General features: G+C 40.8%; 1 protein-coding gene across 1 annotated transcript in view; it reads right to left on the bottom strand.

The window, feature by feature from the left end:
- The window catches only part of TES (testin LIM domain protein), a 33,813-nt gene extending 15,884 nt beyond the window's left edge, over window positions 1-17,929 (bottom strand). The window contains exons 1-2 of the mRNA XM_081958617.1: window positions 16,818-17,929; window positions 1,263-1,348 (exon numbers count right to left, since the gene is read on the bottom strand). Of these exons, the coding sequence (XP_081814743.1) occupies window positions 1,263-1,348; window positions 16,818-16,844 (113 nt within the window). The 5' untranslated portion in view covers window positions 16,845-17,929. The remainder of the gene's footprint in view (window positions 1-1,262; window positions 1,349-16,817) is intronic.
- Window positions 17,930-25,517: the final 7,588 nt, after the last annotated feature.

The following is a 25,517-nucleotide window of genomic DNA, read 5'->3' as shown; positions in this document are numbered from 1 at the left end:
CAGAGAGCACTCAGGACTCCATAGTTCACCCCTGAATTACAGATATTTCTTCTATGGGCATCTAATGAGTCTTGAGAAGGAGTTTTAAGTAGCATCCAAATGTCAGAACTTGCCCTTACGGGATGTAGTTTGTTATTTGTTCTGTTGTTAATAAATAGCAAAGAGGAGGGGGCCAGGGGGTTAAACTGGATTTTAAATTTGTGAATTGAACAGTTATATAAACTTGTTAAAGAAATAAATAAAGTTATATATAGGCAACAATGAAGCATTTGATGTTTGTTCTTCTATAATTTAAAACTACCAATTTTATTGTATTTTCTCTATCTTTAGTTTTTATAACATACTTAATTGATTTTTGTCTCAATTTACAATTTTTAAACTATAGGTTTTCCTTCTAAATTATATTTAAATACAAAAGAGTATATACACTGTTTCCCAATTTACATCCAAATCAATAGGAAAGTAATGGTTACATTTCAGAAAAATTTAAAATGAACTGACTGTGTTGCTAATAATTTTAATTTAGGTCATTACCTTCCAAGGCAAAGACATAACAGAACTATTCAAAACCACTGATTCTGAGATTAAATTGTTATCATTAATTTGAGAACAGCATCCCTTTCAATAACAATAGGCACACAACAGTGGAATATGGATCTGCCTCTGCTTTCTGCTTGTGGTCACTCCACAATGTTTTCCTTGATCACTTTAACCAATCTGATCCGACGGTTATATTTTTATGTTTTTATTATTAACTGCAATTTGGAGTCTCTTTTGCACAACACAAATCTCCCCAGATTTCTGAAAATGCTCAAGAATATAAAGGTTTTATTCACATCCTACTTTCTACGATGTGAGCAGCAACCAAGATTTCAAAATCTGAAAGCACTGAAGTACAGTTCCAGGCCATATATGGTCCTGGAATACTAAATTGGACACCTTATCCTAAAAGAAATTTAATGATCACAATTATGCAGAGTTAAGGCCTTTTACATCATTGGACACATAGCAGTAGTTTAAATTCCTCAACTGGTATGTTAGGAATTCTGGTTTTTTCCTCATTTATAGGATGTTTTAAAAACTGTAACAAGTATTATACTCCCACCTAGTGGAAAAATATGAAACTGTAGGTTTTAAAGCAAATCTTCTGTGTGTGTGTGTGTGTGTGTGCGCGTGTGTGTGTGTGTTGCGCACATTCCCCCTCTCTCTTCTCCCCTCTTCCTCCCTTCTCCCTCTCCCCATGTTTCTATATATAATCTTACCTCCAGAAGTGTAGTTCAAATCCTTCACATTTATCTTTACATTTTAAACATTGGGCTCCAAATCCTTCTTCATGTCCTAAGCCCATCTAAAGTGAGAGAAGAGGAAAAACAGTTTTAGCACAATATTAGCATAATAGCGGTATTCTTGTAAGGCTTTTACTGGTGGGGCAAAACGTGGCATACTTCCAAAATAAAATAAAAAACATGCCACTTTGGCATTGCAGTGAAATAAATCATGCTGCGGTGCTTTATTTGGGTATCCATAAAAGATTATAATCATGGTAAAGAAGTTAAAATGGAGAAAAAAAATATACAACACATTTTTCTGATAGTGGATACTGGTATGTACATATGCAACTGACACTTTTCCATTAAAGGCTAGATTTCAGAAGAATGAATATCCGTTAATGGTCTGCGTGCACATTTAAGCATATCATGTTCAATTTTTTTAATGTACAACTAATCTGATACTCAATACTTGAAAGAGTCAAAGCAGAGCATAATCTGTAGTACAAATTAGATTAAAAACAGGAATTTGAGCACAACAATGTATCCTTGAAATAGTGGTAAGAGAGTTTTGAGCAATATCTTCTTACATAAATAGTCATTTTTGTCAGCCATTCAGTTGTGTCCCACCTTCGGCCACTCTATGGATCAACACTCACCATGCTTGTCCCTCTGCCTCACATTGCCTCATTTAGATCTGTCATCATCATCTCGGTGTCATCCTTTATAGCAGGGGTGTCAACTCAAGGCCCGGAGGCTGGATTCGGCCCACAGGGTGCTTAGATCTGGCCCGCAAAGCCACCATGGAAACAGTGAAGAATTGGCCTACGGTGCTTCTGCCAGTGAAAACATGCGGCCCTCCTGAGCTCTGTTTTTGCTGGCAGAGGGTTGCAGGAGGCTGTCACAGCTGAAAATGGAGCTCAGGAACCCATTTTCGCCCCCCAATACAAGTGATATCATGATGGCCCCACCCTGGCCATGCCTCATCCCCTGAGGTCAAACACAATCCTGATTTGGCCCTCAATGAAATCTAGTTTGACACCCCTGCTTTATAATGTCCAGCCAACAGGCGGTGGGGCAGCCACTTCTCCTTTTTCTGATCACTCCCAGCATGATTTACTTTTTAAGTCAGCTCTCATGACATGATCAAAGTATGACACCTTTTAGCTATTTTGACTTAAAGTGATATATATAGCTAGAAAACCAAGGAGTCTACGAAATACCATGCAAAATCTGCCCTGCCACATTCATTGGACAAATTAATAGGAGAATAAATGCACGCATCGCAGAACACAAGAACGCAGTCAGAAAAGAAAGAAAGAAAAAAACTTCCTCCCTTTTCCAGCACCTTAAAGCAACAGGACATGAAATTGATTTTGAAGGAACCAAATTAATCTCCAAAACAGAACACTTCAACAAGGGAATAATTATGGAAGCCATCGAAATAGAGAAACACTCCCGCAACATGATAGGCGTGATGATACCTCCCACCTACCAGACATCTGGAAACCAGCCCTAGTCAACAAACGAACCCCACCCACCACCCAGGTCATTACAACACAAAAGAACAATGGACACACAGCCAGCACCTCAGCCACACAGGATGATACAAAACAGCCGACCAATCTAGAAACATCAACTCCATCTACCAATCAGGATGCAACTATACAGCCAATCAACCCACTTACAGCAACAAAGCCAGCACTACACACACACACACACACACACACATCAAGATTCATAGAGAGACGACAGCTCCAACCACGCCTTACTCACACAAGCATGAAGCCGAAAACACCAGCCTGAAGATGGCGAGTGGGACCTTGCCGAAACCTTGCCAAGATAATCTCAATCTTACACGGGAAAAGACCTGAATACAACAAGACCAGCATACCTACACCCGTGAAAATCTACACAGACACACACACACACAAACACACGTGTATATAATTTTATTTTATATAAATAGTACTTAGTATTAATTCAGCTTGGCCTTTTATGTTTGATATCTGTAGATTTTTCTAAATACAATTAAACCAAATTCTGCTTGGAATTTAGGAAGTATACAGCTAGTCCACATTTAGTAATCACAATTTGAACCGGCACCTTGGTCACTCAGTGAAATTGCAACTATGCTTATGATTTTACTTCATCTTTCCCTCGATTTACTGACTTGCAAAGCCTGAGAATTTGTCATTTTTCATCACCATTGTGAATCGTTACTAAACAGGATATTGTTAAATATAGTACTAAAAAATGGTCTGCGCTGAACAGTGCCTCTTGGAGTGCATCTTGGGAAATCCCCAAGTACCGACCAGTGGCAACAGTGGTCCCCAATGGCCAGGTAAAACACAGCTTATGCCAAAAGAACTCACCACACAGAGGATAGGATAGGAGGTGGGGGGAGTTTGAGATGGAAAAAGTCAACACGCAACCAATCTTACAGAGCTAAGCAAAAACAGTCCCTTACGGGCCGAGACTGAGATTAAACTGGAGCCATGCAGAGGAAGTAGAGGGGCGTGGCTGGGCAGATTGGACATGAGAATAACCCATCAGTGACCCATCCCACAGGCTACTTCGTAGAAATGGTCAGTTATTAGTAGTTGTCAGAAACCAGTACCAATACTTATGAACAGTCAATTGGGCTGTTTATTCAGAGACAGAGCAGGAAGAGAATGTTTCAGATGTTGCAAGATTGATATTAGCCTCCTGGGATAAAGCAGACAACCAGATAAGCAAACTCTATTTTGTTGTAATGATACATTGACAGATACACTGAAAGTACAATTCTCCTGCTCCTTTATTGCTTGAAAAACTAGGGAGGGTCTCTTCTGAGCCACTTGCCTCACTCACCATCCAGCCGTGGGCTATGCTATCTCTTATTTGACAGTTCCGAGGCAGTATCTCTTTCCTCAGTCTGCCAAGATCTTTCTCACATATTCTACTATTTACATCAAGCCACCATAGTCCTTTTAGCTGTGAATTGTAAAAGGGCCGTCTGAATGGTTTGCAGATCAAAAGGCATTACAAAGTAATTATCATAGCTAATTCTAAATTGTGTCGATAAATAATGAACAAAATCAGTCAGGACTCAAAAAAGCTACAATTTTGATCACTATCCCTCTATCATCTTTTCAGGAACACAAATCATCACAAGTGAAATAAAGAAAATCCTTTATTTATTTGGAACATCTGGTCTATGAGGTGCTGAACCACACAACTCTTGAACCAGCACACTGTGTTTCAAACAACCAGAGTTATTTATTTAGCAGTATATTTATTGCATAATAATGTGAACTGAACTGTATATTAAACAGCTTATAGCACAAACTGTTATAAAAATGTATAGCATAATAATATAAAATGAACTATTTAGAGGCTATGTTGTTTTAAATTGATTTATTGTAATAATTGCTATATTTATATGCTACTGTTTTTAGTCAATAGATTTTAACCAATACCGAAAAGCAACAGTGATTACAGTCTATTTTCCTTAATTAAACCAATTTCCTTTTGCAGCGGCAACGATTAATCCATCCTCAGCATAAAATGCATGTAAGTGTTTGAGTAAAATCTTTTTACACACTAATATAATTTAAAACCTAAATACAATTCATGTCCTATAACAATGTTTGAGCAAGCAGATTTTTTTGTGGGGGGTGGGGGGTGGAGGGGAAAGAAAAATTGACTTTTTTCTGGAAACAAACAGTATATGCTACTGCAGTCAGAAGGTGGATTTATTCCAATTTAACTGCATTGAAGTTTGAATGCCTTTTAAAAAGCTTCAGGAAAAGCAGATCTCAAGCATGGCTACATTTGTCATCATTGTGATTATTTACCTCAGAAGATGTGTTATAATTGCTATAAATTATACATTGGACTGCATGGGATTATTTCTGAACACTAAAACTAACTTTCCAACATATCCAAAAATTATAACAAATTGGCCCATGCAAGGGCCTAACAGAGGATGGAATCAATTTCTCCATAAATGGAATCATGGAAGAAACTAAGATACATAGGTCAGTTGAAATGTTGCCAGAAGAGATTTCTGTATGTCAGTTGCTAAAAATTCTAAAAACATCTGGAATTTTAAACATGTCTATTCCGATTTTAAACCCGTCGGCATATGAAAGGCATTATAAGCACACTGAAATCATTTGCTTCACAGTGTCTTCATGACTAAAATATTACTTCAGAGCCAAGTGTTGTAAATAGTTACAGGCAGCCTAATGTTTGAAGAAACAAAGGGCTTGCTTTAATCAGTTTGGAATGCTCTTGGGGGGGTTCAGCACTGGCTGACTTCTACATTAAACTGCATTGTCTTCAGTTTGCATCTGGCCTCATTTAAATGACTCTCACCTTGACTTTTGCATGGGAGATATGCTGCCATGTTAAGCTAGGCATTCCTAGCTCAACATGGCTAGTTTTACCTTAGCCCCAAAATCAGTCCTCCCAACAGATTGCCCTCTATGTTGCTTCCTGGGAGCCTCAAGGAAATTAGAGTAACATCCTGAAACCATGGTCTCGCCAGGAAGCAACGCTTGACTTCTGCGAAGATAGAACTTGGAGGTCCCAGTTACTCTAGACTGGGCTGGTTTTGATAGGAAGTGCTGTTTAAGAGGAAAAGTATCATAACCAGCCTCCTGTCCTCAGTGGGATGGCTGCAACTTGCACTAGCCCAGACTACACATCTGCTTTACAGTCTACACACTAACAAGAAATTGAATCCAGCCACTCCTTTACTTTCCTATCCTTACAGCTCCAATCTTTCCAGCCTTTCCACAAGGGAGGGCAGGGTTGTCAATTTGTTGCAAAACCCAGATCACAGCCAGAGACCCTGAAACAATCACGTGTCCTGCCATGAAAGACTACAGAAATATTAATGACACCAAAGCGCCACACATTCCATTTGAACATATTAGAGCAAACCATCTGTTACTGTAGGACTCTCATAACTTCAGAGAGTTAGGAATATATAGGCTGAGGCCCATTACAAGTAGTCCTTGAGTTACGAATGGAATGGAGCCTGCCCATTCCATTCTTAACCCAATGATTCGTGGGAGTGAATCTTGTCCTTTTAACGCAGGGGTGTCCAAACTTGGGAACTTTAAGACTTGTGGACTTCAACTCCCAGAATTCCCCAGCCAGCCATGCTGGCTGGGGAATTCTGGGAGTTGAAGTCCACAAGTCTTAAAGTTCCCAAGTTTGGACACCCCTGCTTTAACGAGATCACGCCCCTTTTTCGCCCACACATGCAGCTCGTTAAGTGCACATGAGGTATCTTGGGGTGGGAAACATAGGGGGGGATAGTGATGGAACAGGCCACCTACTTCAAACCATCCAAGGCCTCCCCTGACTCACGGATACCTCATTCTCCCTCCTCTGTGGTCCCCACAATTGATTCCCCCCCCCACCCATCCTGCTGCACTTACCTTATGAAGACCTGTCTCTTCTCCAGCCTGTTTCTTTGCCTGCTTCTTCCTTTCTCATCAGCAAAGGGCTTGATGAGGCCTCCGGTGAGGAGAAAGGAGGCTCGGTGACTACACATGGTCTTCCAGGTCTCCTTTTTCATCACCAGAGGCCTCGTCAAGCGGATCTACGGCAAGAAAGGAGGCTCGGAAGTCTGTGTGCGGCTCTCTGGGCCTTCTTTCTCATAAGCAAAGCGCTTGAGGATTGCATCCCTTTAGGCCAGGGGTGTCCAAACTTGGGAACTTTAAGACTTGTGGACTTCAACTCCCAGAATTCCCCAGCCAGCCATGCTTAAAGTCTTAAAGTTCCCAAGTTTGGACACCCCTGCTTTAGGCTTCGGCAGCCCTTTTTAAAAAGCCAGAAGGAACAGAGTTTTGGAGGGATGCGACCTCCCCTCCCAAGCTTCGCTGTTGCTGACAAAAGCTTTTTGCAAAGGGCTGCCGAAGCATACAGGGGCACAATCTCCCTGCAGGTTTCAGCAAGGAAATGGCAAACGGTGAGAGGGCTTGAAGGACTGAAGCTTTCCCTCTGTTTGCAAACCTCCAAGCCTCAATTCATAGAGAATAGAGGTCTAAAGTAAGAGATCAGTAGCCCAAGATCTCGCGCTACTGACTTCACATGATGTCATGGTACATTAGGCCTCTGTTCTCTCTTAATGCACCAAAAGCCGGAAGCAAATAAGTAGGAAAAGAAACCGTGACAGAGAGGAGTTCTTCGCAAGGTGAGTCTCCACAAGCAAAGTACCTGTGAAGACCCAGCTGGTGGGTGGGGTGGGGGATAGGCAGGGCAAATGTTGCAGAGCCTCCATGGACATTCGTAAGAGTGAACAACTGTTGTAGTTGTTTCATAATTTTGGAACTTATTCATAAATGCTAGGGGGGTGCTTATCACGAACATTTGCTAAGGGGATGCTTGTAACCCAGAATTACCTGTATTTCCTTCTGCCCTGCAGAATAAGAAAATATCACCATGTTTCCCCGAAAATAAGACCCTATGTTGTATTTTTTTTGCTACTAAAAAAGGCACTAGGTCTTATTTTTTGGGGGGGGGGGTGTCATCCACTGACTCACCACACTTGCACGCATTGCCTTCAGCCTCGTTTTTGCTATCAGAGGCCTTCAGGAACTTCTGCATCCAGCAAGGCCAGCAAGGCTTTCCTGAAGGCCTCTGCAGCCAATAACAGAGCTTATCAGCTAGAAAGGCCTTCAGAAAAATCTTGCTGGAGGCAGAAGAAATGGACCAAGGTATGCGAGGCCTGGCTGCAACTGTCCGAAGGTAAGTCATAGGGCAGTTCCACCCTCCATCCCCACCCTAGCTTAATTTTTACCTGTGCACCCTGGAGTGGGCAGGTCTGTTTGGCCTCCTGAAACCGGAGAACAATCAGTTGCCAATGGTCAGGCCAATTTCTATGGAGAGAGGTTGTTCTATAGGTAGCTTGGTTTGAAGCCATAAAAGGTTTTACAAGTTGCCAGTAGCACTTCTGATCGCACTGAGAAGCTAACAGGGAATCAGTGCATGGCTCAAAGTATAGGGGGTCACATAGTCACAGTACAACTGCCAGTGAGCATCCATCCAGGTGACTGTATTCTGTATCCCCTGAAGCTTCTTGGGGGAACATGGGGCAGTGGCTTAATGATGCTGGAACTGTCGGCCAGAAATGATCTGTACTCCGGCAGTTCAAGCCGGACTCTGTGAGCTCCCCTCACTTGATCCCTACTCCTGCCGTCCCAGCAGTTTGAAAGCCTGCAATATAGTGAGTAGATAAATGGCTACCACTACGATGGGAAAACATAGCTGGGTTCACATGTATGGAGAGAGGAAACCCACTGCTGGACTTCGCCAGACACAAGGCATTGTAACAGGAGTGAAGGTGAGGCAAGATTGGCAGAGGAACCTGAAAGAGCTAGCAACCCAAACGGGGTTAGCTAATTGGTGTAAAGCTAGTTTGGCCCTCGTGATGCACTAAGGATTGGCAAGCAAATGCTGAACAGAATGAACTAGTAATCTAGGCTCTTAGACTGCGTTGTGTTTAGCATTTGTAGATTTCCCTGACCACTTATGCCAAAATAAATAAGAAGCTTCTCAATGGTTTCTAAAGGCAGACTAATATATCATATTTTTCAGAGTATCAGACACACCGGAGTATAAGACGCACCAATGTTTTGAAGAGGCAAATGAAAAAGTTTTTGCACTCTGCAAACTTCCCAAAACTGGCCCATTTTTTTGCGAAAATAGATTCATTTTTTTTTCAAAAAAAGGGCATGAATAGCCTTTAGGAGGCTTGTAGAGTGCTCCTGGGGAGGGGGGGGAGCAAAAACGAGTAAAAAATGGGGCCATTTTTTGTCAGAAAAAGGGTACAGATAGCCATTAGGAAGCTTATAGACTGCTTCTGGGAGCTTGGGGGGCAAAATAGAGCAAAAAGCAGCCCGGGTTTTTTGCTCATTTCTGCCCTCCCGAGCCCCCAGGAACTCTCTGAAAGCTTCCTACAAGCTATGCACGGCCATTTTAGTGAAGGGGGGGGGGTTCCAGGAGGCAAAAAAAATGCTGCATTCAGTGTATAAGACGCACCCAGATTTTCAGCCTCTTTGAGGAAAAAGATATGTGTTGATGAGGGTAGGAATCACTGTCACAAAGACCTCTTATCCCAGAAAAATCTGCAACTGAAACTGCAATGAGTCCCACCCATAGTTCCTGTCTACTGCTTTAGTGTGAATCCAAAGAGCCTCCCAAGTCATGGATCTGTTCCTCCCTGTCCAAAGTAATCACTGGGCCTGAAAGAGAACCCCAATGCAGAAAGAGCAATTCTGTCTTGCTTGGGTTCAGTTCCAAATTGGTCTGCTTAATGTTGATTGAACTTCAGCAGCATCCTCGGTATCGTCTGAGGTGGTGATATAAAGCTGGGCATCATTGGCAAACGTGATACTAAAACCACAAACTGCCAGATGATGTTTCCCAACAGCTTCACGTAGAAAGCAGAGGGGAGAGGATGGACCTCTGCATTAGTCCGTAGGAAAGCACATCTTTCTTCTACTATCATTGACTGATGCAATCTGCTAAAAAGTGTCTGCCCTGCAGGCAGTCATAAAAAAGGTCATTTACTAGAGTGAACAATGTAATCTTGGTCTCATGCCCAGGCCTGAACCCTGATTGATGGGTCCAAACAATGTATTCAATCTATGAAGCTCAGTATGGATCCTGAGTCACTGTCCAAACAAAAGAAGGAGGTTAGATTGAATGATGTTGTCTAACATGGATGGACCTAGGAGGCCTCTTAAGGAGGGGATGCACCATTGCATCATGGCCTCTTTCAAAACCATAGGCATTTTCCTCTCTCATAAGCAAGTGTTGTTAATAATCTCTTGGTTGCAGGAAATCCTGCCACCCAAAGGAACCAGGGCTGAGGAACCAGCTTACAAATAGCCTACAGATAGCCAAGGTCACCCTGCAGAGGACCCTATTCACTTCCTCAGATAATATGCCTAGAGAATTCTCCATGCACCAAGCTATACCTTGCCTATGTGGAGTCCAGAGTGAGTTAAGTCTTCATTCAAATTTTGTATTTTTTGAAACAAGGTTATAATTTTTAAAAATCAAGAATTTGCGGTTTAAAATGCAATTTGCAAACTAGATATATTATATACATATACATATACATATACACACATACACACTGTCATCATGAAAAGAAAAAAAATGTAAAAGGAAAAAGGCGAGAGCTGAGGTCAGGCTGAGCTAGTTGCTGCCTCACCGTGGATGACTCTGCTTAACTATTTAAAAAAGCCTCTACTATGAGGCAGGAGAACTGTATGCCTCATCTAGTCTGACTTTAGACGTTTTATGATCACTTGAGCAGAGTTAAGCAAGGGTTAAAAGCCTAAAAATTCCTGACATAGGTGAGGCATGCAGTTCTCCTGCCTCATAGTAAAGGGCGCTCATTTGGGCGGGACTTCTTCAGAGGACCCGAGGCAAGAGCAGAGTTGAAATCCTCTCTGAAACAGCTGAGACAGCTGGAAAAGGTACGTGTGGGTCGGAGGGAGGGGAAGGAATTCAAACTTCATCCTCCTGGTGCAGGGCTTTGGGCAAAAGCTGGAGGGAAGGACTTGGCTCGCTTGTGCTCTCCCTGGGGTGTAGTTTGATTGCAGGCAGAGCCATACTGCCTTTTCAAACCTGTAATCAGTGAAGCTGGGCTGGATCCTTCCGGGGCTGGGGGAAAGTGTGTGTGCTCCAGTATGGCTCTTTGACTGGCTTCCTGCCTCCTCCTGTGGTCTCCTCGCTGGTGCTCTTCCCTCCAATCCAACTTTGTGTGTGTGTGTCTGTGTGTTTGTTTGAGAGAGAGTGAGTGAGAGAGAGGGAAGGGAGTAGGAGAGATAGTCCAATCCAACTTCTGTTTGTGTGTGTATGTGTGTTTGAGAGAGGGGAGAGGGAGGGAGAGGGAGGAAGGAGGGGAAGGGAGAAGAAAAAGAAAAAGAAAGAAGTAAACTTCTTTTGCAAAGGAGAAAAACAAATGCTGTTGCTTTAAATCGGAACTGAGCATGCCTGGCTGTGGAATTCTGGGAGTTGAAGTCCACAAGTCTAAAAATTTTTGAAACCCACCACTGTGTCAGTGCCTCACCAGCCATAAACCTCACTGCTTGCCACTGGTATGTGTATACACACACACACGTGTGTATATAGATATATACACAGGCCCACACACATACATACACACAACATATACACACATGGATATATATTGTGTGTTTGTGTCTGTGCGCCCATTGTTTGTAAAAATAATGCACATATGGAATATATTCCCTTTTCCTTATTGAAATATATGCAAGAAACGTTATTGCCTTCTTCATATTTTTGAAAACTTGAGAGGGAACCAAGAGGATGATAGTCTGGACAAATGTAGGCTAATTTCTAAAGCAAGGCAAAGGAAATAATTTGGTTGTCCAGCGGAAGATGTGCAGTGCTCTCTGGAAAGTGCATTTCTATATGCAAACTTTATCCCATCCTGGCATTTTTTTCACCAGTATTATTACTGAGCCATTATTTAGAATTCAAAGACTTGGAGCTCACACAGCTAAATGTGGCCAAGGTCCAGAAGTGAAAGAACATAGTGAACATATATAAAAACACTGAAAAAGATATTGCTATTAAACACTGTCTGAATATAAACACTACAGAACCCTTCTTTGGTCCAATGAGGTTTTAAATGGATGAAAACAATTTATTACCTTGGTTTTCGGGATGAACATTTGGTTTCTTTTAGAACTTACCCTTTCATGTTATTATTTTATGCTGTTAAGTTACTTTATTAGACAGATTTCTTTCCTGTAAGCATCACCACATAGTTCTTGCTTAGTTCTGCTCTGATAGAAATCCAAGAATAGAAATAAATTTAGGGTTTTCTTGTGATAATGACACTTCTATAAAATTGCCTGCAAAAAGTACTAAAGCAATTGTAAGTCTGTTAAGAAGAAGAGGTTTCCATTTGGCTTCACTTCAGACAATTCAACTTCAATCCAAGGATGGCACTGAACCCAACTTCAGAGTAATTAAAATAGTGATTTTCATGTTTCCTTGTTTCCATGGTAGCAGCCACAAAGCAAGAAGAATTAAGAATAGCTCTGTGAAAACAATGAACAACTAGCACTTTGCAGTAAATGGGTGTCAGAACTTTATTCTTATATGTTAAATAGCACTTGTACTATAAGATTAAGCCAGCTTGTATTTTTGACTCTGTTTATTTAATTTTTCATACATCCAAGAATGTACTTCAAGTCAAAGATTTATCATCTGGATAGAAATATTTATTTCCCAAAAAGAAGGGGACATGCATCACTGTGCCAGTTTCTTCTTTCCTGAGTTAAATTATGAAAGCTTCCCATGCAAATTGACCCGTGTCTGTGACCCGATGACGTATATTATGGAGGTCACCAATGTTACAGATGGCAACATAGACTCCAGCCTGGAACAAAAGCTGATCCAGGAAGCATTTAATAAAGGATGAACTAGATTGATTTTGGCTGATTTATGGTGAATGTGATCTAATATATGCTGGGTATATATAAAATACCTATGTACACACACATAACACACAAATTCACATATTTGTACAAACATATGCAAACACAGACACAGCTTTTAAATGATATACTGTATAATGGAAATAACTTTTTATTTGTGGAATAGATCTGACTAATTTTAAAGACATTCCTGGCATTTTAAAACATCCATAGAAATGGGTTTATTACAGGGTTTATTAATTACTGACCTTTAAAACTCATTGATATTTAGGCTCTATCCTTCCAAACCATCTATTGCTCGGGACCCACCCGTTTTCCCCTGAAGGGATGATTCAAGTTTATTGTTGAAAATGAACAATCTCCCTGAGATTACATCAGTAAATTGATGTCATGCTTATGATCTTATCTTTGTCAAATTCTCCATACATCTAAGATGACTTCACTGCATTACCCCTGCATTAGATCAGGGGTGTCCAAACTCGGCAACTTTAAGACTTGTGGACTTCAACTCCCAGAATTCTGGGAGTTGAAGTCCACAAGTCTTAAAGTTGCTAAGTTTGGACACCCCTGTATTAGATGAAATAAGACAATGTGAGAGACTATGGATTTTTCCCCATAGGTAATTAGGCAAGGCGTAGATTCTGCACTTGAACTGTTATGACATTTACTGCTGAAAGGTTAAGAAGTCTGTTGAAGATGCCAAGGACATTCAGGATTTGAGATCACATTGTGGCCCTTCTTGTAAAATGGCTGCCATGGGGAAATAACTCTATGAAAAATAGATTTCTACCAGCCCCTTTTTCCTGCACTCCCCTTTGCAGTCCTTCAGCTTACTTTCATCCCTTTTCTGGGTAGATGATAAATAAAGGCAAGTCTCTTTAAGCCCGACCTTGATGTCTTTACAGACCTATTAATGTAGGCATTTCAAAAACAAAACAGAAGCAGTTCATCATTTTCTTAGTGCGGTATGTATTTTTGACTTTGCAGTCTAGTCTACAACTTTGGAATCTTCTGGAGGTTTTCCACCAAAGTATTAACTAGGTTGATTATGTTTATTTTTCTGACATAGCAGGGGTCAGTGTAGTTACAAACCTACCAGTACATTATAGCCATCTAAAATAGAATGTTATACTTTGCATGTTCTCACCCATTATTTGAAATATATTTGACTACTACTTGGAAGAAGACTGCTTTTAAAAGAGCAAAAGACTGCTTTTAAAAGAGCAAATAATCCTCATTATTTTACAGCTATTTGAGAAAAATATTTTCCACAGTATCATTGTATTACTAAAACTTACCATAATTGATACATTTAATAACAAAATATGTTCTTGAAAGCATTATGCATACAAACTATGTGGTTTCTAACTGGATGGGACTCACTCTCATAAAGGATTGGTGAGATTTAACATAGGCAAGACTGGGAAACACTCCCCTATACAGAAAAAAGGGGGATCTAATTTCTGGATACTTGGACAGAGGAAAGGCAAAATAGAATGACCTGACCAAAAATAAAAACATTCAAAGGAATATAGAAATCCAGCCAAAATAGATTAAAATACTCCTCCAGAAAGCATATTTTAAAGCAATTAAATCTACTGCCTCAAGATGAAACAATGGTAAACACCTTGGGTAGTTTTAAATTCATAGAGGATTAGACCATGGATGTCTTTAAATACGTTGGCTAAGCATTGGAGAAAGTGTTGAGGTTCACAGGTAACATTACATCATAATGTAGCTAGTTTGATGTCTGTTGAATTAAATGCAAGCCTACCTTGCTGCTTGGTCTTACATTTAAAAAAGTTATTCAACAAACTCTGATTTTAAAAATAATGTCTTAGCGTCATATCTGAATCTCAGTCAGCTGCTGAGCACCATTTTATGGTGGGGGAGAATATTACAGCATAGTATCCAGCTCTTGGGCTAAAAATTTTCTATATGGGAACAGGCTACATAATTAATGCAAGGTATCTATAAACGACCAAAGGGTTTGGAACTACAACTCCCAACATCGTCCACTATGGCAGGGCTGGTAAGATTACTAACATGTTTAGCTCAACAGCATTAGAGCTGTTCTTAACCTCTGACACAAGCTTTTGGTCCTATATAGATTTTCAATACATTATTTTTTAAAATTCTCTTTTAGGAAAAACAAGCAGGGGGGGGGGGAGATAAAGATCCAATCGTCCTAGAACTTAATTTTCTACATTCAATTTGACTTCTGCACCATTTTCAAGAGTGATAAGGATAAGGTATTCCTCATCTTTTCTTTAGTTATTATAACTAGAAACAGTTGAAAAAAATGGAAGTCTGACGAGTCATAATAATAAACAGCTTTCTCACCAAATTTTTAACATGTAGTGTGCTCTATAAAGAAAATTATCTTTAATTTTTTAAAAAAAGCATATTTCACAAGTACATAATAAAATTTCTTTAAAACAAAAGCTTATACAGCAAACCGATGTAGCAAAGTCGACTGTTCAGATGCTTTTCCAGATGTCTAATCATGTAATAGATCTGATGTTTATGCTGTTCATATGCCTGAGATTTATATATATATCAGCTTTTCATATCCTGGTTTCATATTCTTTTCTGTTGAAGGGCCCAAGTACTGAGGCTTTCAAAAGATTTTGTATCGAGGGCCATTGACAATTTCAACCAATACAAAAACAATAGCAGTAAACAATAGTCAGTAAAGAATGCTGCAGGACATATGATCTGTTCCTCTCACCCCGCCTACCTAAATAGAGGAAAGCTTTTAACTGCCATCAGAGGAAGAAATTTCACTCAATTGTAATATTCTCCAAGATCTTGGCTTTGGGAAGATTCACCTCCAAGTAACAATCTGATACAGCCAAAATTAAAGTCATCAATTGGAAAAGGAATGACAAGTTTTAACAATGTCAGTGTTTTTAATCTAATGTCTTGGAACTACAATAGCTATGCAAGAACAGCTCATCTAAAGTCACCAAAGCCAGAATCAAATGCAAAAGTTACAGAAAAGGTTGATATAACTTAACCTATTTATTAAAGAAACATATGTCTTGATGTCTTTGCACCCAAAGAACTTCCAAAATCTTCCTGGGTAGATGGGCAGAAGAAGTGAAGATAGGTTTCTTTTTATGTTGGGGGTTTGCCTGAGCAACTTTGTTCAGGTAACATTTTGGATAATATATAAGTATGCAATTTTATGCCAAATACAGGCAGTCCTCAACTTATAACAGTTCATTTAGTGACTGTTCAAATTTTGGCACTAAAATATGACTTATGACCATTTTTCATACTTATGACTGTTACTGTCTCCATGGTCATGTGATCAAAATTCAGATGCTTGGCGTATGAATGCTTGGCTTAACTCATATTTATGACAGGTGCAATGTCCTGGGGTCATGTGATCCCCTTTTGTGACCTTCCCAGGAGCAAAGTTAATGGGGAAGCCACATTCACTTAACTGTGTTACTAAATTGACAGCTGCAGTGATTCACTTAACAACCCTGGCAAGAAAGGTCGTGAAATGGGGCAAAACTCAGTTTAAAAATGTCTCACTTTGCAACATAAATTTTGGCCTCAATTGTGGTTATAAGCGGAAGACTACCTGTGCTTAATTTCAACATTACTAACTGAAATCACTGTACATTATTAAGGGTCCCCTCCCACAACCATTTAATATTTTATATTCAACTGGAAGGACTAGATAATTCCACGTAACTTTTATTTACAGAAGTAAACCAGATTCACTTCTGAGTAGATTTAATCAGGATAGTATTGTATTATACATACATTTATGTATCACAAATGTGCATATGGTCTCTCACCCTTAACCCAATCAACGGACAGACAGACAGACAGACAGCCAACCAAATAATTATTCGCTACAATGAAGAAAACAATCCATTTCCCTTTCCAAAACACTCTGACTTCGGTGAAGAAGGACTGAAATGGTGCGTTGCGAAATTTGAGACCGCGTCAAAGGGCAAGATAAGATTCCGAGGGACTTCCACATTGCCCAGCGCAGACAGGTAACTTCTGACCAACTACCCAGTTCCCTGACACACTGTTCCCCTACCTTCTTGATTTTGCTCTCCAAATCCATGTCGGGATCCTCAGCACAGACAACACGAGATTCCGGGACCAACGGCAACAGAGACGCCTTTTTCCTTCCTCCTCCACCCTTACTGACAGAAGGATGTGGTTAGAAAGGAAATGTGTTTCGCGAGATTGCTCCACACCGCTCGCTCCTGGACTCTTTTTGCATCTCTCCAGCTGCTGCGGAGTAGAGTCAAACTTCCGTCTTCTGCGGCAGCTGGGAAAGGAACAAAGGAAGCCCTGCAGCCAATCAAAGCCCAGCAGCTTGCAAGTCTGATAGCCAATGGCGGGCCTTCCGAATACCTTTGCTCTGCAGGCGGCTTGGCTTTTGCTCGGGGGAAATTCGCCTTTAATTGCGGGGCGTTGAGTGAGTCAGAACCTTGGCAGCGGTTTCAACCGACCCAATGGGACGTCTAGGCTTAAAGAGGGACTTTTGCAGGGTTTCTCAGTCAGTCAATGAACGGGGTGTCAGAGAAGGTCATGGCAAAGGTATTTGCTGACGCAGCCGCCCAGCTCAGCCAATTGTTGCTGGTGCATTTGCCTGTGTTTTCTTTCTCATCTGGGACGAAGGAAAGGCAAAGAATAGTTTATTACTGGATTGGATTGAACGGCTGGCTGCTCTTAACGAGATTATCCTTTCTTTTCAAAAACTACTTCCCTGCGTTTGGGTAATTAATGAATCTTTCTGCCCTCTCTCCTGAGTTTTGGACTTAGCTAGATGGCATTGCTTGCCAGATCTACAAAAGCTAAGCAAACATGGTGATACATCCTTAGTAGAGTAGTAGACTTCTGCAGGCTGTAGAAAATGAAAAATATCAAAAGAAGTCAATGGAAGAAATGAATGGATTATACTGTACATATGGAGTCATCAGGAGTTGAGTTCTGTTGAAGGAGATATCTGCATTCTCATTTTATATCCTATGCTTTTGTTAATTGACTTCTTTCATATGATTGATTTTATGTTCAAAAGTAAAACCAAGCTATCTGGAAAAAATAGGGCTGCAAAAACCTGGACAATCACAAGATGGCAGCAGAAAGACGCAGAATAGTCACTCTTACCTGCCATTTGGCTGTGGCCCAGGTTTGGGTGTTCAGCTGATACATTTGCTCAAGGTTTCTCCGGTTGAAATTGAAAGCTGCTGAGTGTTAGAAAGGTGGAGGACAAAAAGATTTTGGGGCAGAATATGGCTTGAAAGGGGTTATCTAGTGGGAGTGGTACTACAGAACCGAGGCAAGAAAAAACAAATGGCAAAAGTCTCTGAAAAACTGGACCTTAAACATGGGGGCCAGGGAGTAGTATGGAAAAGGATTTTAGAATGGAGTAGAACAAAGTGCAAAGCTGAGGCTGAAGCTCAGCCTTGAGTTTTTTCAGCTCCTAAGGCATTTATTGTTCAGCAGCTTTTGCAAAGCCGATAGAATGACTCATATGAGTTTGTTTTAAGCATGATTTAATCAGTCACAGAGTGGCTCATACCTAATACTAAGCCTTTGTTTACAAAACACGGGCTGGATTCATGTACTGGACCACATTAAATCAAAACCAAGTAAAACCTGTTATGGTCTGGCATGTTCTATGAAGCCAGAATGTTTAGGAAAAAAATCTTAATGTGTAAAGAGCTCACTACATGATCTGTTCCTTCCAATCAGCCATTGTCCCGATGAGGACAAATGACTCCTTCAACCTGGAGAATAATTAAGAAGCACAGTGAAACTATTATACACAAGAGAAGATGAACATAGAGGAAAATCAGATATAGGAAATTATTTTGTACAAAGGCAGAGAATATTCGGAAGGGGTTTGGATGAGCGAGAATCTCGCTATTATGTTTAGAGCAGGATTGAACTTTTTTAAAAAAGTTTATTTGCCTGTTAAGGGTGCAAAGGAAATGGTGATAAGAATTCATGATGGAAATTTTATCTCTTCTTTTGATAGATTTTCGTGGTTATTGAGATACATGTGTTAAGTTTTTTGAATTGCAACACCCCTTTTGTAAACAGATAGTGAAGGTAAGTTGATTTCACCCCTGGATGCCCTGGACCAAAGTATTGTCTTTAGATCTATTTAGGATTAGAACCAGTGGTGAGATTCAGTGCAAGAGAGGTTTTTTCTTCTCTCTCCCTTCAGTTAATAGCTTCGGGCAGACTGTCAAGAACCACTTAACAGCGAATATTTAGTTGCGATAACAAAACCACAGGAATGTCTTGAATAAACAGTAGAAACTGACAGGATTAGGGCAGGGAAACACACAGGAAATCTATCAATGACCCATCTAGGGATGGAATTAACTTCTTCCCTTTAGGAAGAAGGACAAGGTTACAAACATTTTCTTTGTAAAGTAACACTTCTGTGATCAGCTAATACTCCCCAAGACCTTTTATAGCTCCTGCAGTGTTGGTTATTTTTTGTTTCTTCCTGAGGAAAAAAGATGAAGGATGGGATAATGATGCAGATTGATCATACAGGCCCTGAATTTAATGCATGTGTGGTTCAGCCAGCTGTATTGCTTCTGCTGTGAAGCACCCAATTTAGAACATAGAGAACATAGAATAATAGAGTTGGAAGGGACCTCAGAGGTCTTCTAGTCCAACTCCCTGCTTGAGCAGGGGATCATTTCAGCCAAATAGTTGTCCCATCTCTTTTTGAAAGCCTCTAATGATGGATCACCCACAACTTCTGAAGGCAAGCTATTCCATTGGTAGATTGGTCTCACCTTTAGGAAATTTCTCCTTAGCCTTAGGTTGCTTCTCCGAGTCCCTTGGGGAGAGGGGGCGGTCTATAAATCTAATAAAACTGAAACTGAAACTCATTAGTTTCCATCCATTGTTTCTTGTGCCTTTTGGTGCTTTGGAAAATAGATTGACCCCCTCATTTTTGTAAGAGCCCCTCAAATATTGGAACTGGGCTATTTTATTGTGAGTTGCAAGCACTATTTTATTGTGAATTTGGGAGATGTTTGGCAAAATTGATTAAACAGAAAAAAGGACATGGTTGAATTTGCTTTTTAAATCCTGTCAGCACTTCTCTAGATAAAAAGTGAAAGATCATTAAAAAGATCACCAGTATTGTAGAGCTGGGGCAATTTTTCCACTTCAGTTTGAAACAATCTCAAAATTCCCAAAGGAAAGAGCACATAAAAGAGGCTTGTATGACTTTCCTACCTTTCTGTAGTTGACTAGGGTGTGCCAGTTTGATGAAATGTAGATATCTCAGTTCTCTTCTCCCTGAGATCCTTTGCTTTTTGCACCCTGGTGCCTCCAGCTTTCTGTTTTAATGTAGCTGCTTAGTAATTTCTGCTGCCATTGCCTGTCAGTGACATGGATGTGCTTACCTGATGTTTTGCCAAATAAGCCTGGTAAGTGAGTCGGGTAAGAATTTCACAGGCTGTGCCATTATTGAAGAATAAACCAAAAAGTAGAGAAAAATAAAGTGCATAAAAATGATATAAATGCAGTAGTGTAAGGCATGTGACAACGCAATCAGCATCCTTTAGAACAGTGGTTCTCAACCTGTGGGTCGCGACCCCTTTGGGGGTCAAACAACCCTTAGGGTCGCCTAAGACACGGGCGCACGCTGCCCTCTTCTCTCTGACAGCTGCCTAGTTAAAAAGCCATCCCCCGTGGCATTTTTCCCTGGGGGGGGGGCTCTGCAGAACATCCCAAGACCAATGCCACCACATCTGCCCTCTTTGGCACAGGTCCTCTTGAGAAGGACGAGGCCCTGCTGGTCCCCTTCGCATTCCTCGCCTTCCAGCCACAGCCCCACGCCGTGGAAAACATAGGCGCGTGCACATCCTGCACAATTACAACCCGGAGCAGGACCAAAGCCCCTCTCCCAACTGGCCCTTCCTCCGAGGGCTTTGGGGGGAAGCTTCTGCAGAAGCCTGGGTGAGTGAGAACAAGTTCCCACTGTTACAAAGTCTCTGAGGCTGTAATTGTATGGGGGAGTGCGCGCGCCTATGTTTTCCACAGCATGGAGCCACGCTGAGGCTCTGGGCAGCCGGTGATGACTCCGAAGCCATCTGTGGGGGGCAGAGTCCCTCTCACATTCCTCATCTTTCCTGATGGGCTCCTGAGTCATCGCCAGCCGTGCAGAGCCTTGGCAAGGCTCCATGCCGTGGAAAACATGCACGTGCACACACACCCCGCACACTTACAGCCTCTTCGTTAACGGTGGGAACTTGTTCACACTTGCCCGGGCTTCTGCAGAAGCTTCCCTCCGAAGCCCTCCGAGGGAGGAAGGGCCAGATGGGAGAGGGGCTTTGGTCCTGCTCCGGGTTGTAATTGTGCGGGGTGTGCACGCACCTATGTTTTCCACGGTGTGGGGCCGCGGCTGGAAGATGAAGAACGCGAGGGGGACCAGCGGGGCCTTGCCCTTCTTAAAAGGACCTGTCCCCGAAGAGGGGAGATTTGGTGGCATCGGTCTTGGGATGGTCTGCGGAGCCCCCCAGCGAAAAACGCCGCTGCCGGGCACTTTTAACCATATATTTTGGTCCATTTTGCAGAATGCTGCAAAAAACCATAAATGCAGGCCAGTTGTTGAGTGTTTCAAATGTGATTGGAACACTCAATAAGATGACCACAGTATGTGTGTCTGTGTGTGTGTGTGTGAGTGAGAGAGAGACAGAGAGGGTGGGAGGGAATCGGAGAGAGACGGACAGACACAGAGAGAGAGACAGAGAGAGAGACAGAGAGAGAGAGACAGAGAGGGGAGGGAGAGACAGACAGACAGAGACACACACACAGACACACACAGTGAGTGATTAAGTGAGTGAGTGAGTGAGAGACAGACACACACTGCACACACAGAGTGACAGAGAGAGACGAACACATGGAGAGAGTCAGAGAGAGAGAGAGAGAGACACACACACACACACACACACAGAGTGACAGAGATGGGGGAAGAAGGAGAGAGAGACAGAATGATACACACAGAGAGAATGACAGATAGAGACAGAGAGGAAGGGAGGGAGAGAGACAAAGAGCCACAGAGAGAGAGAGAGAGAGAGAGAGAAAGAAAGAGAGAAAGTGAGAGAGAGAGATGAAAGAGAAAAAGAAAGTAAGAAAGAAAAAGAAAGAGAACTTATGACCACAATTGAGCCCAAAATTTTGGTTGCTAAGCAAGAGCATCATTAAGTAAGTTTCACCACATTTTGTGCAACTGTGCAACAGGTTGAATGCACCAAACAATGCTCTGCTATTTCACATTGTGCATATTGTCGCAAAATGTAGCAATGTAGTTTACTCTTGTTATATTAAGACTGTTACCCATGCTACATCATACTTCAAGACAAAATTCCATTTATTTGTAATTAGAAATAAATATTTCACAATATATAATTACATATTGTTTTTGTGATTAATCACTATGCTTTAATTATGTTCAATTTGTAGTAGTGAAAATACATCCTGCATATCAGATATTTACATTACGATTCATAACAGTAACAAAACTACAGTTATGAAGTAGCAACAAAAATAATTTTATGGTTGAGGGTCACCACAACATGAGGAACTGTATTAAAGGGTCGCAGCATTGGGTAGGTTGAGAACCACTGATTTAGAAGGACATAATTCTCACAAATGATTTATTTATTTTGTTAGATGTTTATCCTGTCTTTATTACTTTATAAGGAACTCAAGGTGGAGAATTTATATAATATTCCTTCCTCCTCTTAGTTTCTCCACAACCACAATCTAAGAAGAGGTTTGGGCTAGGAGAGAGTGACTGGTCACTCAGCCATTTTTTCAAGCCTAAAATGGGACAAGAACTCAGAGTCTCTTGGTTTCTAGGTCAGCATCTTAACCACTACTTTGTTTAAAAAGGAGGAAGGAATGTCAAAATAACTTGTAAGAATTGCATGTGAAAACAGAGTTGGAGGAAACAAACTTGTAAAGCTGCAAACATCACAGATATCATTTCAGAATAATCTCCCATAGAATGATGTAATTTGTAGCAAATTACAATCTCAGATGGACCTGTTATTAGGAAAGGAGACTAGAATGAGCAGTAATACTTTGCAAGGTGCATCAAACCTGAAGGCAAGATGTTTGTTATCTATTTGCACAAGGTGAGCATTCTTTTTGTTTGAAAGCTACTCACTCGGGCGTGTTGGGTGGCCAGATATGACAAGAAGTGGCTGGGAGGGGAGGGGCACGGCATGGCCGGGTATGACAAGGAGAGGCCAGGGAAGCGAGGCGTCCCTCGATGTGAGTGATGTCGAGTTGGCCATGCCCACCCAGTCACATGACCACCCAGCCACACCTACCCAGCTAGTCATTAGGGCAGAGGGTTGTTAAATTATTTGAATCCCACCACTGAATCTCTGTCTTCGCTTCGACAGGAAGGCTTGGAGGCGTAAACAGCTCCTTTGGAATTTCCAGGCCATAAGATCCAGCTGGGACTGTGGGTATTGATTCATAAATGGAACAAGGAACCTCTATTGACTACTGAATCTGATGTCTGGATAGCTGAAACGGGTTGGACTCAGCACACATGAGCAAAGGTGGGGACTGGACCTAAAAGAGGTTGGACTGTCATTCCAGGACAAGGACTGAAAGCCACGTTTAAAAGGACTTCAATGGGTGATGGACTGAAACTCTACCTATTTCAAACATCTCTACTATATTAGAATTCCAGGTGACCCCAGACGAAGAGCAAAAAATGTTGGTGGTGACTCATGAGAGGAGCAAAAGTGGTTTGTTACAAGTAAAACCAATAACAGACAGAAGTCACACCATTAGAAACTGAAAATGTAGATTTGTAAATTGTAAAAATCAGGTGATAGATCAGGTGTGTCTTTTGTTATTGTCAATGTGACTGCTGTTGCTGTTATTATTGTGATTGTGGACCAATTTATGGGTGTGAAACATCTTGTAATAACCACGAAGGGGTGGATTTTAATTCTAATATTCCTGAAGAATAATACACCTGAGCAGCCTGGAAAATGAAAGTAAAAATTTGTTTGAGGAATTTCGAGATGGATTATAATCATGAAACAGCAACAAAAAGTCTTAAAACACTTTGAAATTTGGATCTAAATTTTAATATTTTAGTTAATTTATATAGTTTTAGAGACAAACAGTAAAAAACAAAATTAGTTATTAAAAACTTTTATCTAACTTTTGCAGTTCTGGTTTTTCCTTTCTTTTTTTCTCCTTTTTTTAACTAGACACAGAAATGTGCATTTTCACCTCCTTTTTTAATTTATGATTAAAGAACATTTTCTTTTGAAGTTCTAGTCAGCCAACAGGGGCCATCTCTGCTACATTTTTACATCTGTTTCTACATCTGCTTTACTTCCTGACGCATAAAATACCATGATTAAGTATGTTTAGATTTCATTGTGACTTTTTGGGGCAGGGAGGGAATGAATATGGCCTCAAGTTATTTAAAGTTGTTTTATGGGCTTTAATACAGACTATAATAAATTTGTGTTGTCTACTCAAGTATTGCAAGCTATCATAAATCACATTTCAGGTCATTTCCTCAATTTTAAAAAAATTAAGATAAATAGCTATGGATGTTTAAGTCAGTTGCTTTATCTCAATGTATCAAGAGTAGTGGTTGCATTGGTCCCAAAAATTATACTAAGAATCTTAACATAGTTAAAAGAAGATAAGACCAATACTGTTTGATCATGGTTGTGTTTACCGCTGAACAAATATATGCACCGGATTGAACCATGAGAGATACAAAATACTGCAGATGGCAAAATATTTTAGGAAAACTTTCCCCTTCTGCAAGCTTTTAACTAGTGTGAAACTCCTAGTAGTTAAGTTCAAGGTAGGAAAAAGTGAACTGTCCTCTAAGATGCATTCAATAAAATATGTTATATAGCAGAAGCTCTTAAAACAGGACCACCAGAACTGCAGGGATGAGATAATGTGAAGGTCACCTTCAAAGTCATACTTATTTCAGACCCCCTCTTGCCTTTCACAATGCTAAATATGCACTGTTGTGTTAAAGTTTTTCCCAAAGGGATTCCAACTCCCTGCAGCTACAAGTGTCATTAAAATAAATGATGGAATTGAAATAAACACAGACTGGGGTCTTGGTTTGAGCGCCAAGCTTTGCAATTTGGTTTCAAACATTTCATCACCATTCAAGGAGACATTATTAGTGTGCTTTGAATTGTGCTAGTCCGTCACAGCACTGGTCTTTAAATAGCTTTTTATGTGATGCCAATTAGTGTGGATGTTGTTTGTTCAGCTACTTCTGAGTCATGGTCTGACTTTGGACTATTTGATTGGCTGGCTGTTGTTACTGAGGCATGGTCTTTGGTTTTAAGTAAAATCTGTGTGATATAAATTAGTGTTGTTTGTTTGGATACTGTTGAGTCATGATCTGGTTTCAGTCTCTGAATGGCTGGTTGTTCTTACTGAGATGTGGTCTGATTTCTTGTGAGCTGATGGGTTGTGAATTTTGTTGTTGCATAGTGGGGTGCCTGTTTGTTCATTCTAAATGCTATCTTTGGGATCATGGTTGATACAGTTCCTTCATTCTCAGCGATTGATAGACTGGATCAATGTCAATATGTCTGTTTATTGATATTGACTTATTGGTGGAAAACTAGGCTTTAAGGAATTCTCTTTCTCTCCTTGATTTCGCCTGGGTTACAACTGTGGCCCTGGTTAGATCAAATTTGTGTCCTTCTGAATCTTCGTGGATGGGCATGAGAGA

Source organism: Natrix helvetica, assembly GCF_964273705.1.
Source record: "Natrix helvetica genome assembly, chromosome: 6".
Lineage (NCBI taxonomy): Eukaryota > Metazoa > Chordata > Lepidosauria > Squamata > Natricidae > Natrix > Natrix helvetica.
Note: the sequence above shows the minus strand (reverse complement) of the source record. Positions and strands in the feature narration are given on the sequence as shown.